This window comes from Falco cherrug, chromosome 3 (assembly GCF_023634085.1).
Source record: "Falco cherrug isolate bFalChe1 chromosome 3, bFalChe1.pri, whole genome shotgun sequence".
NCBI lineage: Eukaryota > Metazoa > Chordata > Aves > Falconiformes > Falconidae > Falco > Falco cherrug.
This window is the reverse complement of record NC_073699.1, coordinates 61,732,936-61,746,979: the sequence shown is the minus strand read 5'-3', so window position 1 is coordinate 61,746,979 and position 14,044 is coordinate 61,732,936. Positions and strand designations below refer to the sequence as shown.

The window sequence follows — 14,044 nt, the reverse complement described above, 5'->3', positions numbered from 1 at the left end:
GGTTACTGTTTACTTACATAAAATGAACTGTTTGTGTGTGTGTGGGGGGTTTGTGTGTGTTTTGGGGGGTTTTAGGTTTGTAACTTGACTGTGTTTTCTGTGTTTCTGTAGCGTACCTCTCTATCGTCACAGCAGTTTCCATTTCAAACTTAAAATCCTTGCTCCAAGGCATGGAGACTGATGAGGTCTCTAGCAAATAAAAATTTTAAATAGTGACCAGCAACTGCTGTAGAACATTTTTTTTTTTTTTTTTTCCATAATCTCATTCTCAGAAGGGGGTGAACTGTTTTAACTGCATCTCACTGCCAAAAATCTTTACCTTGAGGCTTTCTTTCCAGAACTAGCGTGTTGCCAAAGTGATAAATTTGAGTAATAGGTAGTAGAGCAGTCGGCAACAAAGGTAAAGAAAGCTTGTCTTTTCACAAACTCTGCTAGCTAGCAGAGCTACACAAGATATGCAGAGTTAAGCAGTGGTATTTAATCCCTGTTAATAGGATCTTTCCAATTCTCTGGCCAGACATCCTGAGGATCTCAGACTGGGAGATGGAAACCTGCACATTCCCTTGAAGTATGCCAGCTCTTTTAAGATTATCACAGAGTCTTTTTTTCAGGTCACCTTTTTCCAGCTCCCTGAGGCTGCTGCTGTTTTTACTTACTCCAGTGGTCTCTTGTCTTTCCCCAGATGTTTTTTTTCTTTATTTTTCTTTCCAGGGGCACTTTCTTCAGCTTTGTCTCCTTACATTCTACATAGAAAGCGCTAGATTGTGTAATGTCAGCTTTTCTTAATGTTATCTGGGGGAAGAGAGAAAGTCCAACTTGCAGGTTACTGGGGCTAGCTGTGGGGCTAGCTGTGGCTTATGTCAGTTACAGGCTGCTTTGCCAAATGGAGACCTAATGGGGATAAACCAGCCCAAATCTGGTATCAGTTGATCCCATTCCTTATAACATAGTTCCTTAACATAGTTTTTCTAAGTTAGGCTGCTAGTGCTACCTGCAGTAAAAGTCTAAAATGGTATTGTTAATGGAACAGTATGTGAGAAGAAGAAACTCTTATTTTTATGTTTTAATTACTTGCATCTCAGTACCCATTAAAGCAGCCATAGCTTTTGCCTCTTGAGTAAGAGTGAGGGTATGGAAGGCAGATCCTTCAGACAGAAGAAAGGAGCGTGCTGCTAAGTAATACCAGTGTCTTATGGTGAAACACCAGGAGAAATGGAAAACAACAATAAAGCATGTTGAAACTCCTGAGGACCAGGAAATTTAAGAAGGCCAGGTGAAACACGGTTTTGAATTTAAAGGTTGTGCCAGTTATTTTAGGATGCAGTTACAGTAGCCAAGAGTAAATAATTCCTTGCTGAAAAATACTTCTCACCTGAAGCAAAAGTCAAAGGAAGAAAGAGTTAGTTAGCAGATGGTTTAAGATCCAGTGAGCATTGACCAGTGCAATATGCACAAAACTGACCTTTCACTCCAGTTTTTCCTGAAGGTAGTTGTGAAAGCTAGTCAGCCAGCAGATTCCCTTCCAGTCTTCCTCACAAAAACGTGCTTTCCAAGAGCTCTGGAGGCATTTCTCTGTGTCATGCCTGAGAGGGGGAGCCTTATCCTTTGCTTGTGCTTTTAATGGTTTTCTGGAAAATGTTGCCTGTCTTAGGGCTGTAGGAAAGATCTTTCTGGGAGATGGGAAGGAGCAGCAGCCACCTCAGTCAGGAGGGTCTGTGGTGTGTGATGGGATTATGAGGGAATGTGCCCTGGCACAAGCAGCCCAGGGTGGTGAAAGACTGCTCATTAGGATGCTGTTTCAAGTTTAATGTCTTCAGGGCAGCCACCTAAAGCTCTGCACACATATGCACATACTCACACATGCACTCTCTTTCTTTTCCTCCTTTACTAAGCCCTCCACCATTCTGGAGCCTTTCATAGTGACTATGCTTGGCTCTTTTTTTGCTTAGGACCTTAAGATGTTTAGGGACTTCAGGTCATTCACCTTTTGGTGAATGACAGCACTGGAGTCACCCTTGGTGACAGCATCAAAGAAGGAGGCAGGCGCTTGCCAGTCAATGAAATCCTTGGGAGTTTGGCCTCTCCTGTTCTTCATCTCCACATTTGGGGATTGTAGCATTGGCAGGAAGCTGAGGAGATGCACGCTTGAGTGATGGAGAGTCCTTGACTTAGTGTAAACACTGCTTAGCAACAAGTAAAACATCAATGCATTACCAACATTATTCTCATCCTAAATCCAAAACACAGCATTGGTCCAGCGACTAGGAAGAAAATTAACTCGATCCCAGCCAAAACCAGGACAGATAATACCATCACTTTTGTTACTGGAACTAATCTTTGGAACTCTGTGTTTTTTTCCAGTAAATACATATTCGGTGTTGAAGCAATATGTGTTGCCTAGTCAGAGTAAGCTTTCTTGACTTCTGAGTGAAAATGAGAGGAGTGTACTTTTTTTTTCCCCATGAAGTTGTCCTTCATGAAAGGAGTCTTCATGAAAAACGTCTCCTTGATGTGCAGCAGAATACAGTTATTCTTAATTTTCTTATTTGATTTCTCTAAATGAGAATAAATTGGAAATCACAGGCATTTTTGTGCCTTAGGTGCTCTGAAATGACCACCTATTTTGCATGGGCCTTATAAGTACAGAGTTTTGTCAGTGAAGTAACACTTGAAGAATGAAGTCATAGGAATTTTACAGTTTAAGATTAACAAAAGCTTCCTATTTATATGTCTAGATTATATATTATATTAAAGATGCGTATTGAAACTATTTTCTAACATAATGTGTTTGATAGTGGAAGTATTAGTGTGATGTTGGTTTTAAGTTTCTAACTTGCTGTGCTTTTTCCTGTTGAGGTGAATTGCAGTAATACAGCAAGAATATCTTTCAGTTATTCTATCAGAAATTTGATGACGTTACAGAGCTAGCATTACATATTGTAAAGAATTATCTTTACTCCTTCTCATCAGATTCCGCCTAGAAACCAGTGAACCTGTAATGTGTTTCCCAATTTTTGCTAGCTAAGATTGTGCTTCTTGTAACAGATGTATTGCATATCTGTGTCTTCTGTCTACAAACGAGTCCAGCTTCCTTTGTTTAATTGTTGTTAATAACCCTATTAAAAAAGCTAGAGGGAGAAATTTAGATACTGTAACTTAGTGTGGCAACGTGGGATTAAAAACAAGCATATAGTTTGTTGATTAATTTTACAGTGAGTATTTAAGAAATGTTGGAAAAGCCGAAGTCTATGATGAACAGAGCTTCTGGATGGCTGGGTAAATTTAGTGGGTCAGGAGATTATTCCCCCTTACCTTCTTGGAAAAAAGTGGAGGAGGAGAGAGGCCAGGTAGATCTGTCAGCACTGAATGCTGTGTCGCTTGCAGCTGAGATTGCCTCTGATACCAGATCTGCTTAGGTCAGGCTATATCCAAGGAACATTGCTCAGCAAAGCTTTTTTTAATTAGCACTAAGTAGAGGGATGAAAAGCAAAGGGGTTCCAGAACTGCTGGATCTTTTTCAAAAGAGTGGATGGCAGGGTGTGAAGTGCTAATGCTTTCTTTTGATGAATAAGAAGGCATCAAACAGTGCAACCTTTATTATTTGTTTAAAAAATGGAAGGATGCTAAAGTGTCCTGTCCAGGAAAGAGTTACCAGGGTCTAGCATCTTCCTGTATAGATCTTGCTTTAGAGTTGCTGTAAAAACACAGGAATTTAACGACCAGAGGGAGAGAGACAGCCTTTCAGAACCAAAATCCTTTCTGTATGAATAAACCTGTTCTCAACCTTTTGAGTTACCTTTCCCTTCTCTCTCTTAGTCCCACCTCCCACAAAAGACCCAGTCAGTAAGTTAATACTCATGTGCTGCTCTGCCCTGAAGACTATTTGCACTGTTAATATGTACCGAGATTATCTTAAAGAACTGATCCTGCCATAACAGCAGTCTCTTACTCCTGTTTTGGGTTTGGATTTTTTTCTTTAAAGACAAATTTCACTGAGTTGAGGGTTGAGCACCCTCGGAAAATAGTGGATTGTTAATCTGCCTTAGATTTTACGCTAATTGTCCCCAGTTTGGGATTTACTAACAGTCGATAATCTCAAATTTGTACCTCTCCCATACTTCTTCCACCCTCTCTGTTAGTCACTGTCTAAAAGTTGATCTGTGGACTTGCTAAAAGTTTATTGCAGTTCAGTCTCTCATGTATTTCTCTCTCGTGTGCTGCAGCACAAGTGGAGGTGTTGTCGGCTGCACTCAGAGCATCCAGTTTGGATCCTCAAGAAGAGACAACGGCCAGCATGGGCAAGGGAACAGACTCACAGACTGAACTAAACATTGATGACCAACAAAATTTTAAACCTATACTGGGTGATATTGTGCCTTTAATTGGTGACACTGTTGAGGTGAGTGGTTTTGTATACTTTTTCTCCCTCCCCTGCCCTGGGATTTCCAGGGCTGCAGTACTAGAGCTGTATTTTGTGTTCACGTGGTAATTGCAGCCAAGTGCTTCCTACTTTTGGGCAGCGTGGTGTTTGGTTTTGTTGGCTGGTATTGAAGCACTAGCTACTAAAATGAAATTAGTTGTATTGGGTGGCTTTGTTTTTGCCAGTTCTGTGCTTGTCCATGTAAATTCTTGAAATTGTTTCCATTAATCTCTGTTGTGACTATGGCATTTTAAGATGTTTTAATGCTACTGCAGTTTATTCCTGTGAAATTGCCTTCCTTAAAACAGAGCCCTACTGGTAATAAGCGAATCCCCTTCTCCAGTGCCCTCACTGCCCTGCCCCCTGCAATCTGGAGAGAAGGAGGTACTTTGTTCCCTGCGCTCCCTGTCAAAATGTTTTATAGAAGTTTATTGGCCTGCATAAGAGAAGTTCAGAACCTGCAGTCTAGGCTGTTGTGTGGACTGCTGGAAGAGAAAGTGGATTTGAACAATCAGTAACAGTTTCAAGTTTTTTGCACTAAATTTTTCAGCACCCTGACTGAAGTCTGTGGCATTTGATGCTATTTTCTGTTCTGTACTGAGTATTAGGCCAAACCTACTGTTTTCACTGCATGTTGTGCCACAAGCTGTAGCTACGCAGGAAGCAATGGTTGCAAATATGCTCCATAAAACCAGAGCAAGTGATTTGTTGAATCATATTGCCTAAATGATATTTTCAGTTGAAATTCTGATAAATGTCTTTGAAAAGTCTAGGAGTTGACATCAGTCCAGTGGAAACATTTTCAGCCTTAACTGGAGCAGCGTTTCTAGCTGATGTTTAATTAACTTTTCACCTAAGCTGCCCTAGCTACCACATAGCCCGTTCCTGATGTCAGTCTTGATATGTTGTTGTTGTCGTCACTTTCTAATGCTAATCTGTAAAAAGACAGTGTAAATGCACCTGTTGTCCTTCTGATTTCTGGGGGTGGTTGGGGTGGTGTTTCTTTAGAGGGACTTATGCTGCATTTTATACCTTTACAGAGTAGGATGCTGGCAGAGTTTAACAGCCTGTCACATTGCTAGTATATGTTTGTTTTGCATGTTTCAGATCTACTTTTTAAAAGGATGCTTATAATCTGTCAGTTCCTTGTTTATTAGCACTGAATCAAGTTCTCATTTTACAAGTGAAAGGATGTTACAGAGGTGACCTAGAATTTGGGAATCAAGCTGTGATCTGTTCAGCAAGTAGACTGTTGCTTCAGTGAAGAGAGCTCTGATTTTTACAGGTGTTACTTTTCGTGGGTTTTTTGGGTTGCTTTGGTTTTGGGTTTTTGTTTGGGTTGGTTTTTTTTAAGTCTCAGTATAGCTACGTGTCAGTAGGGTACTGGACATTTTAGAAGAACCAAGCTACAGCGTTTTATGTTTGAAAGCAGCCTTCACAGTTCTACACACATACAAAAGGCAAAATAATAGTTTGTTTGTCCTTCTGCAGCTGTATTGGCTCCCGAAGGAGTTAATGCTACATGCTAAGGAGAGATTCTGTATTCAGATGAAAATAAGTATTGTAACAGAATGAACAGATAAGATTTTGGGACATAGATGAAGCTTGTTTTTTGAGGATGAGGGTAGCAGTTTTATTTTTCCTTGAGCCACCATTTTGGGGTTTTTTAGGTTGTATGCTTTCTATAAGGTTTGACGAATGTAAGCCTGAAGAAATCTCCCAAATCATATTCCCAGTGGATGGGTGTGGGAGTCCTCTTTTTTTAATTGGGAGTAGAGGGAGAAGGGAAGGAAAAGAAAGAGAAAAGAAACTGGACTAATATCAGCCCACTCCTGTGTGGCACAAGTACTTACTCTTACTCTGTAAGAGGAGGGTGGATGCTTGGAGGAGACTGGACCCCTGAGACTGGCGTCTTCTCTTTTTCTTTGGGCCAGCTGCCCTGTCAGGAAATGCCAGCACCATTTGTCCTGGTGCTGTGGGCTTTGCGTGCAACCATGGTGCAGAGCAGGTGTCTATGGAGCACAGCCACAGAGATCTTGTAATACTGCAGCTAAAGGAAACCTCATGTAAGAGGTTTGTAAGGCCATGACAAAGGTTTTGCATCTCGAAGGTGGTGGTTCACCAGTTGGGTATGCAAGAAGCTTTCAGGCTAAACCCTGCTGAATTTTGATGTCCTGGCTCTCTGCAACGCTCAGTTAGTTCAGTGTGTGCGTGTTACATGGAAAGAGTACAGATGGAAATTCACCTGCAGGAATAGAGATCCTGCATTGACTTAACTACCAACTGGTGCTGTGGTTCCTCTGTACTGAAGCTCTTCCTTTCTGGAATGTGTATTTGACTTTAAAAGTGGCATGGTAAACACATTCCCATCTGTGACACCCTTCAGTATATTTTAACTTCACTTTTTAGAGTTGAGATAGCAGAGATTGTGAGATGGAGTCTTTTGATTGTAGCAGAATCATAGAATCATTTAGGTTGGAAAAGACTTTTGAGATCATCAAGTCCAACTGTTAACCCAGGACTACCAAGTCCATCACTAAACCATGTCCCTAAGCACTGCAGCTATGCATTTTTTTAAATACCTTCAGGGATGGTGACTTCATCATCTCCCCGGGCAGCCTGTTCCAATGTTCGGCCACCCTTTCAGGGAAGAAATTTTTCCCAATATCTATAATCTAAACCTTCCCTGACATAATTTGAGGCCGTTTCCTCTTGTCCTGTCACTTGTTATCTAGGGGAAGGGACCTACCACCCACTTGCCTACAACCTTCAGGTAGTTGTATGGAGCAATAAGATCCCCCCTGAGTCTCCTCCTCCTCTCCAGGCTAAACAACCTCAGTTCCATCAGCTGCTCCTCACAAGACCCTTCACCAGCTTTGTTGCCCTTCTCTGGACATACTCCAGCACCTCTACATCCCTCTTGAAGTGAGGGGCCCAAAACTGAACCCAGTATTTGAGGTGCAGCCTCACCAGTGCTGAGTACAGGGGGACAATCACTGCCCTGGTCCTGCTGGCCACACTATTTCTGGTACAAGCCGGGATGCTGTTGGGTTCTTGGCCCCCTGGGCACACTGCTGGCTCATGTCCAGCTGGCCGTTGACCAGCACCCCCAGGCCCTTTCCCACCAGGCACTTCCCAGCCGCTCTGCCCCAGCCTGTAGCGCTGCGTGGGGCTGGTGTGACCCAAGGGCAGGGCCCGGCACTGGGCCTGGCTGCACCTCATACAACTGGCCTCGGCCCATCGGTCCAGCCTGACCAGGTCCCTCTGCAGAGCCTGCCTGCCCTCCGGCAGATCAACACTCCCACCCACCTTGGTGCCATCTGCAGACTTACTGAGATTGCCCTTAACCCCTCATCTAGATCATCAGTAAAGATATTAAACAGAACTGTCGCCAACACTGAACCCTGGGGAACACCACTTGTGACCAGTTGCCCGCTGGATGTGACTCCATTCACCACCACTTGCTGAGCTCAGCCAGCCAACCAGCTTTTAAGCCAGTAAACAGTACACCCGTTCAGGCCAGGGGCAGCCAGTTTCTCCAGGCGGATGCTGTGGGAGACTGTGTGGAAGGCTTTACTAAGGTCCAGGTAGACACTATCCACAGCCTTTCCCTCATCCACTAGGCAGGTCATCTTGTCACAGAAGGAGATGAGGTTAGTTAAGTAGGACCTGCCTCTCATATCCCCATACTGGCTGGACCCCTTGGCCCTTCAGAACTATCTCCCAAGGGTCTCTGTCAGTCAGGCTCTTAAACAGGGCAAAGCTGGCCTCTGCAAGTCCAAGATCGCGATTCTGCTGACACCCCTCCTTACTTCTCCAATAATCAAAAACTCTATCATCTTAAGATCACTATGTCCAAGATGGCCTCTGACCACCACATCACCCACCAGTCCTTCCCTGTTTGTACACAGCAGGTCCAGTGGGGCATCTCCCCTGGCGGGTTCTCTGACCAGCTGTGTCAGGAAGTGATCGTCCACACACTCAGGAACCTCTTAAACTGTTTCTTGTCCACGATGTGTATTTCCAGCAGACATCTGGTAGGTTGAAGTTCCCCATGAGGACAAGGGCTAGTGATCTGGAGAGCTCTCCCAGTTGCTTGTAGGATGTTTCATCTGTCTCTCCATCCTGATTGGGTGGTCTGCAAAGGACTCGACCAGGATGTCCGCCTTGTTGGCCCTGCCTCTGATTCTTGCCCATAAACACTCAGCCCTATTGCCACCATTATTCACCTCTAGGCAGTCAGTGCTCCCTGACATACAGACTTACCCCACCACCTCTCCTTCCTAGTCTAACCCTCCTGAAGAGTTTGTAGCCCTCCATTGCAGCTCTCCAGTCTTGTGAGTTACTCCACCATGTTTCTGTGATGGCAGTTATGTCATAGTCTTCTTGCTGCATAATGGCTTCCAGCTCTTCCTGCTTGTTGTCCATGCTTTGGGCATTGGCATAGATGCACTTCAGCTGTGCTGTTGATCTCACCTCCAACCCTGGCATGCTGCCCCTGGGCTCATCTCTAATGAGCTTGGTTTTATTCCCTTCCCCCTTTGAATCTATTTTAAAGCTTTCTAGATGTCCCCTGCTAACCCCTGACCTAGTTAACTCCTGACCTAGAATCCTTTGCCCCCTGTGAGGCAGATGAAATAATGATAGGAGAATGGATGCCCATGTACCTGGGCAACTCATGGAAAGCACTGTGGCTGCCTAATAATTTCTTGATTTGAAAGGGGTCAAGGCAGGTGACTTTCTGGCAATGCTGAAAATTGTCTCTTTTTCCTGGGGAGAAAAAAAAGGCTAAAAAAGAGTAAAGAATTGGCTGACAAACCGAAATCCTACTGAGATGGTGTTGAGAGCTTCTGGCGGTTTTACAGTTGGAGTTTGCTGCTTGACACATTTAGTTACGGAGTCACTTAAATATCTCTTCTTTCTCTTGGCTCTTTGACACCTTGCTGCTGCTTGATAAGCCTGACAGGTGACTTGGGCTGCTGTGCCAGCGGTACGTAATTGCCTCACAGTTCTACCTGTTCTTTATCACCTGTAATTATACCTCAGCAACTAAAATTACAACCCAGTGCTTAGATGAAAGCAGCTCATGGAAGAGGAAAAGCAACTGTCTGAAGTTAAACCAAGGAAGGCAGATGGTATCCTGGAGGCTTTTTTGAGGAAGTTTTATAGTTCATTGACAAACTGATCTGAACAGCTGGTAGAGTAGGCACGTTCTCAGTGCTTGTGTTGACCCTGAGAGCTCACCCTGCAGCATCTTTGGATAGATCCCTTGGCTCATATCTAGCAAAAAAATGCCTGTCCTGTTCTGCCACACAGGAGCCTGATCAACTTTTCAAATACTCATCACGTATTTCTTGAAATTCACAATTGATTGTGCAAAGTTGATTATATTTGGGGAACTTCACCAGTATAGAAAGTGACCGTGCATCCCCTTAGCAGCTCAGTTTATGATAGAGCATCAAACCTTTACTGCTCAATAGAGTTCTGAAACAGAGTCTCAGTCCTTATCTTCACAGCCCAGATACGTAGCCAGGATGCTTGAATGATTGCTAAAACTTATTTTAATAGAACTGCTGAGAGGGGTGATGACTAGTGTCAGCAGCAATGGTCCACTAAGATTCTGTATTATAAGGTATAGCTCATCTGTAGAGGAGATTACAGATCACCTCTAGGGAAGGAACAACAACGTAAGTCTCATCAGTTTATGCTCTTAAGTGTGAGGGTGCCTTTGTTTTGACCTTTTCTAGCACAAATCCAACAAAATCAGCTACAGATGTTTTCTCATTTTCCCTTCAGGAGAGAAGCAATGTGTTAGATTTTCCTTAATGCAGTCTTAAAGGTACTCCTCTCCTGTGATTTTCATAAGAACCAAAACAGGGTAGAATAAGAGGAGTGTGTTTGAAAGAAGAAAGATTTATCTTACATACCTGTTGATTTTGGGCTGTAGTGAAATTGTATTAGATATTAAAACATTTATTCCTTTAAACAAAGAAAAAATCCCTGAGGTGAGGACAGCACTTCTTGATGTTGACACTTGTTTTGTGTTTAATCCTTGCGTGTATTTTGTGTGACCCTTTTTTTTCTTCCTCCTTTTTCATAGAATATTGACTCTACGCTTCACTATATTCACAATGATTCAGATTTGAGCACCAACAGTAGCTTCAGCCCTGATGAAGAAAGAAAATCCAAAGTGCAGGTAAATGACAATGATTTCTGGTTTTCCTACGTGTTTTAGATAAGTGGATTTTTTTTGTGTGTATGTGGGGATTGCTTTTATGCATGGTGTTCAGTCGTTTCTGGTGTAGCTTCTATTAAATATGGCAAACCTCTCAAATAAGTATTTTAAAATGTTCTGTGTCTCGAGAGATAATGGCTGATTTCAGCAGTTGCTTCTGTTTTAATTATGTATAAGAGATACCAGTATTTTTTGACATGAGGTAATGGTTGTTGTAGACTTCCAGGCTCTGGTTTCATTTGGTTTCATTTTCTATGGAACCTATCCTGTAATGGAAATTAGGTTATTGAGGAAACAGGATTTTTTTTTTAAGGGTTTTGAGTAGAACTGCCCCGACCCCATGACAGCTTTTTGCAGAAAAGTTGCAAGAGGGTTTCATTAAGCTTGAACTGTCTCTTTGTTATTTTTTCCCAAAAGGAATGACTGTTTGTTGTTACATAGTTCAGTATTAAGCATGCCACCTTGCACCAGTGTGATTCCTTGAGTGGGAACCTCAGTCCCTCTTGTTGCTTATGTAAGCTGAGCTATTTGGCAGCTGTGTTAAGGAAATCCTATTGTGCACCCCCTTGGGTAGAGTCAGTGCTTGAAGTAAACTGACAACAGCTGAAACAAAGACTGTGTTGAAGTCAACGCAAAGAGATTTTCACAAAATTTTAGTTCAGATGCTTTAATTTGTCAGTGGGGAGAAGTATTGGTCTTCACTGGAGATCTCTGTCTCTGGAGACGTCTTTTCCTTCCTGCTGAGTGTTTAGGGCAGGGGTCCTTGAACTACGGCCCGCGGGCTGGATACGGCCCCCCAGGGTCCTCGGTCTGGCCCCCGGTATTTACAGAACCCCGCCAGGGGTTGGGGGGGGAAACCAAGCAGCGGCAGATGGCTGCCTGCCACTTCATCCGTGTGCCGGCCCCCTGGTTAAAAGGTTTGAGGACCCCTGGTTTAGGGAGTCCAGAAGCGATATGGAACATGTATACTCTGCCCCCTCCCCTTCCCTCCCTCCCCAAGGCGTTGTAATTTAGTTTTCTTCTCCCTACCTCCCCAAGATTTTGAGAGGAACAGGAAAATTATTTTCGAGCGAGTCTCACTTGCTAATCTGCTATTTGTGTGGATAAGTTATAATGACCAATTTGCACAGCCTGTGAGCCTGAGTGTTTGTAGAAAGGTAGAATGTAGCGTCTTAATATCCTGGTCTGCCAAAGTAGACAGTGATCTGCCCATTCAACTGTTACTAAGTTAGTCTGTATATTTTCAAATAGCCCTCAGTCTTGTCATCGTTTCTTTGGAACTTTTTGGTGGAACTTATGAAATACAAACCCTTTTCATTCTTAAGAGATTGTAATTAAATCATACTCTATATTTGTGGGGGGAAAAAATTTTCTTCTGACAGCGTGCCCTGGAATTTTAGTAAGCCTCATGAAAATTTACTGAAAATAGTATAAACGCTCTACCCTTTTCTTGCTGTAGGATGTTGTACCTCAGGCCTTGCTAGATCAGTATTTATCAATGACTGATCCATCTCGTGCACAAACAGTTGATACAGAGATTGCCAAACACTGTGCCTACAGCCTGCCAGGTGTGGCACTTACGTTAGGCAGACAGAACTGGCACTGTTTGAAAGATACCTACGAGACACTGGCATCTGACATGCAGGTAAGCTCAAGAAGCTCTGACAGTGAATGCTCTGAACTGTTACGATGATTTGTCTTGTTTAGTGGGTGTTGGGTTGCTCTGCTCTCTCCAGTGGGAATGTGAAGGAGAGGTCTCCAATTTTCTCGGCTCGCCTGAGATCTTGTGGCAGTGCTTGGGGTTCTCATAGGTATGAGAATTTGGGCTGTGCTGCTGTGCATGAGCAGACATGTGCCCCTGCAGGCATGTCTGGAGCTCAGTGAGTCAGCCTCACACCAGGCCTTTTTCGGTGGCCTTTTGGTGCTGTATCCAGTTAGTCATAAGGGAATAACATCACCACCACCACCACGCAGTGTTGCTGTTTTAAAAACAAATACTGGAAATAACAGCATTTTCCTTGTCAGGTGGTATGGAGGTAACTGTGCATTTTACTGTTGGTTTACAGTTGTTCCCCATTCCTCCTTTGTTTCCTTTTTTGGAGATGCTCTTTTTATGTTTTGGGTTTTTTAACATTCTCAGACTACTTCACCTCTCTTGAACTTGCTGGTTGCTATGTCAGAGCAGCGGTTCTCGGTGATGTGCAGTGAGTAATTTTATACATAGCTATTGCTCACATTTTCCAAACTCTTTTGAAGCCATTAAAAACAACTAGCTAATAAATTTAAAAATTAAATATAAACAAATTACTCTGTGTTCAAAACTGTCCAGAGTTTATCACCAGTCTAATCTAAACTAAGATTGAATCACTAAACCAGGGCAAGAGAACAATACACATGTTAATTGGAAAGTGCTGGCTAAAGAATGGATGCTTTTTTCTTTTTGAAAAGACTTACTTGAAATAGTTACTGTATTAAAACAGTGCCCCCTCGGTTTAGGGCGAGTAAAAGCTCTACTGGTCCTTAGACTGCTGAGCACTCGATGTGGATGAAACTTTACCTGTTATGGAAGCTAAAATATGCCAGCTGGAACACTGTTGGATATATCTTATGCTGTTCTATATATTAAACAACTGAGAGAGTAGTAGTGTGGAACTAATTTATCCAAAAGAATTTATAGCAGAGTGTAACATGTGGAAGAGCGCCGATGTCAGGAATACTGTTCTCCTTCCCGACACCTGGAAAATTGAAATATTTTCATTACTCTGTTTGCCTAGTTCCTTGATACTCAGGTGGAAGAAGTGATACCTTGTCATTTGTCCATGCCACCCTTCCCCCCACCCCCCCTTTCTTTTTGTTTTTAAATTCGCCATTTAATTTTCAGTTGTTAATTGAGATGCTGTGGAATATATTTGTTAAGTGCTGTAGCTCACTGGGAGTCACACTTGGATACTGACCCTCAAGTTAAAATAGAGCATTTCAGATGATACATCAATAGAACTTATTTATTTGTTTTACAGTGGAAGGTTCGGCGGACACTAGCATTTTCTATACATGAACTTGCCGTCATCCTTGGAGACCAGCTTACAGCTGGAGATTTAGTTCCTGTCTTCAATGGCTTTTTAAAAGATTTAGATGAAGTCAGGATAGGTGTGCTTAAACACTTGCATGACTTTCTGAAGGTATGTCTGTGTTCAACTCTGGGCAAGTGCAGTTATGTGTTTTGCTTCATTTAGTTGTACGGACTTTTTAAAATAGCACAGTATAACTCTATGGGAATCTATGCAGATGTCGGTTGAATACTAGAATGTATTGCTGATACTTTCTTTTCTCTGAAGAGCCTGGTTCATGCATGTTTATTCAGTATATAGATGCAAGCGGATAGTATTAAG

At 42.7% G+C, this 14,044-nt stretch overlaps 1 protein-coding gene across 11 annotated transcripts in view; it reads left to right on the top strand.

Annotated features, from left to right (window-relative positions):
• The window catches only part of PPP4R1 (protein phosphatase 4 regulatory subunit 1), a 66,334-nt gene that overhangs the window by 45,842 nt on the left and 6,448 nt on the right, over positions 1-14,044 (top strand). For all 11 annotated transcript variants that reach the window (XM_055706245.1, XM_055706248.1, XM_055706247.1 and 8 more), the window contains 4 exons: positions 4,224-4,399; positions 10,521-10,616; positions 12,115-12,300; positions 13,673-13,834. In XM_055706245.1, the coding sequence (XP_055562220.1) occupies positions 4,224-4,399; positions 10,521-10,616; positions 12,115-12,300; positions 13,673-13,834 (620 nt within the window). The remainder of the gene's footprint in view (positions 1-4,223; positions 4,400-10,520; positions 10,617-12,114; positions 12,301-13,672; positions 13,835-14,044) is intronic.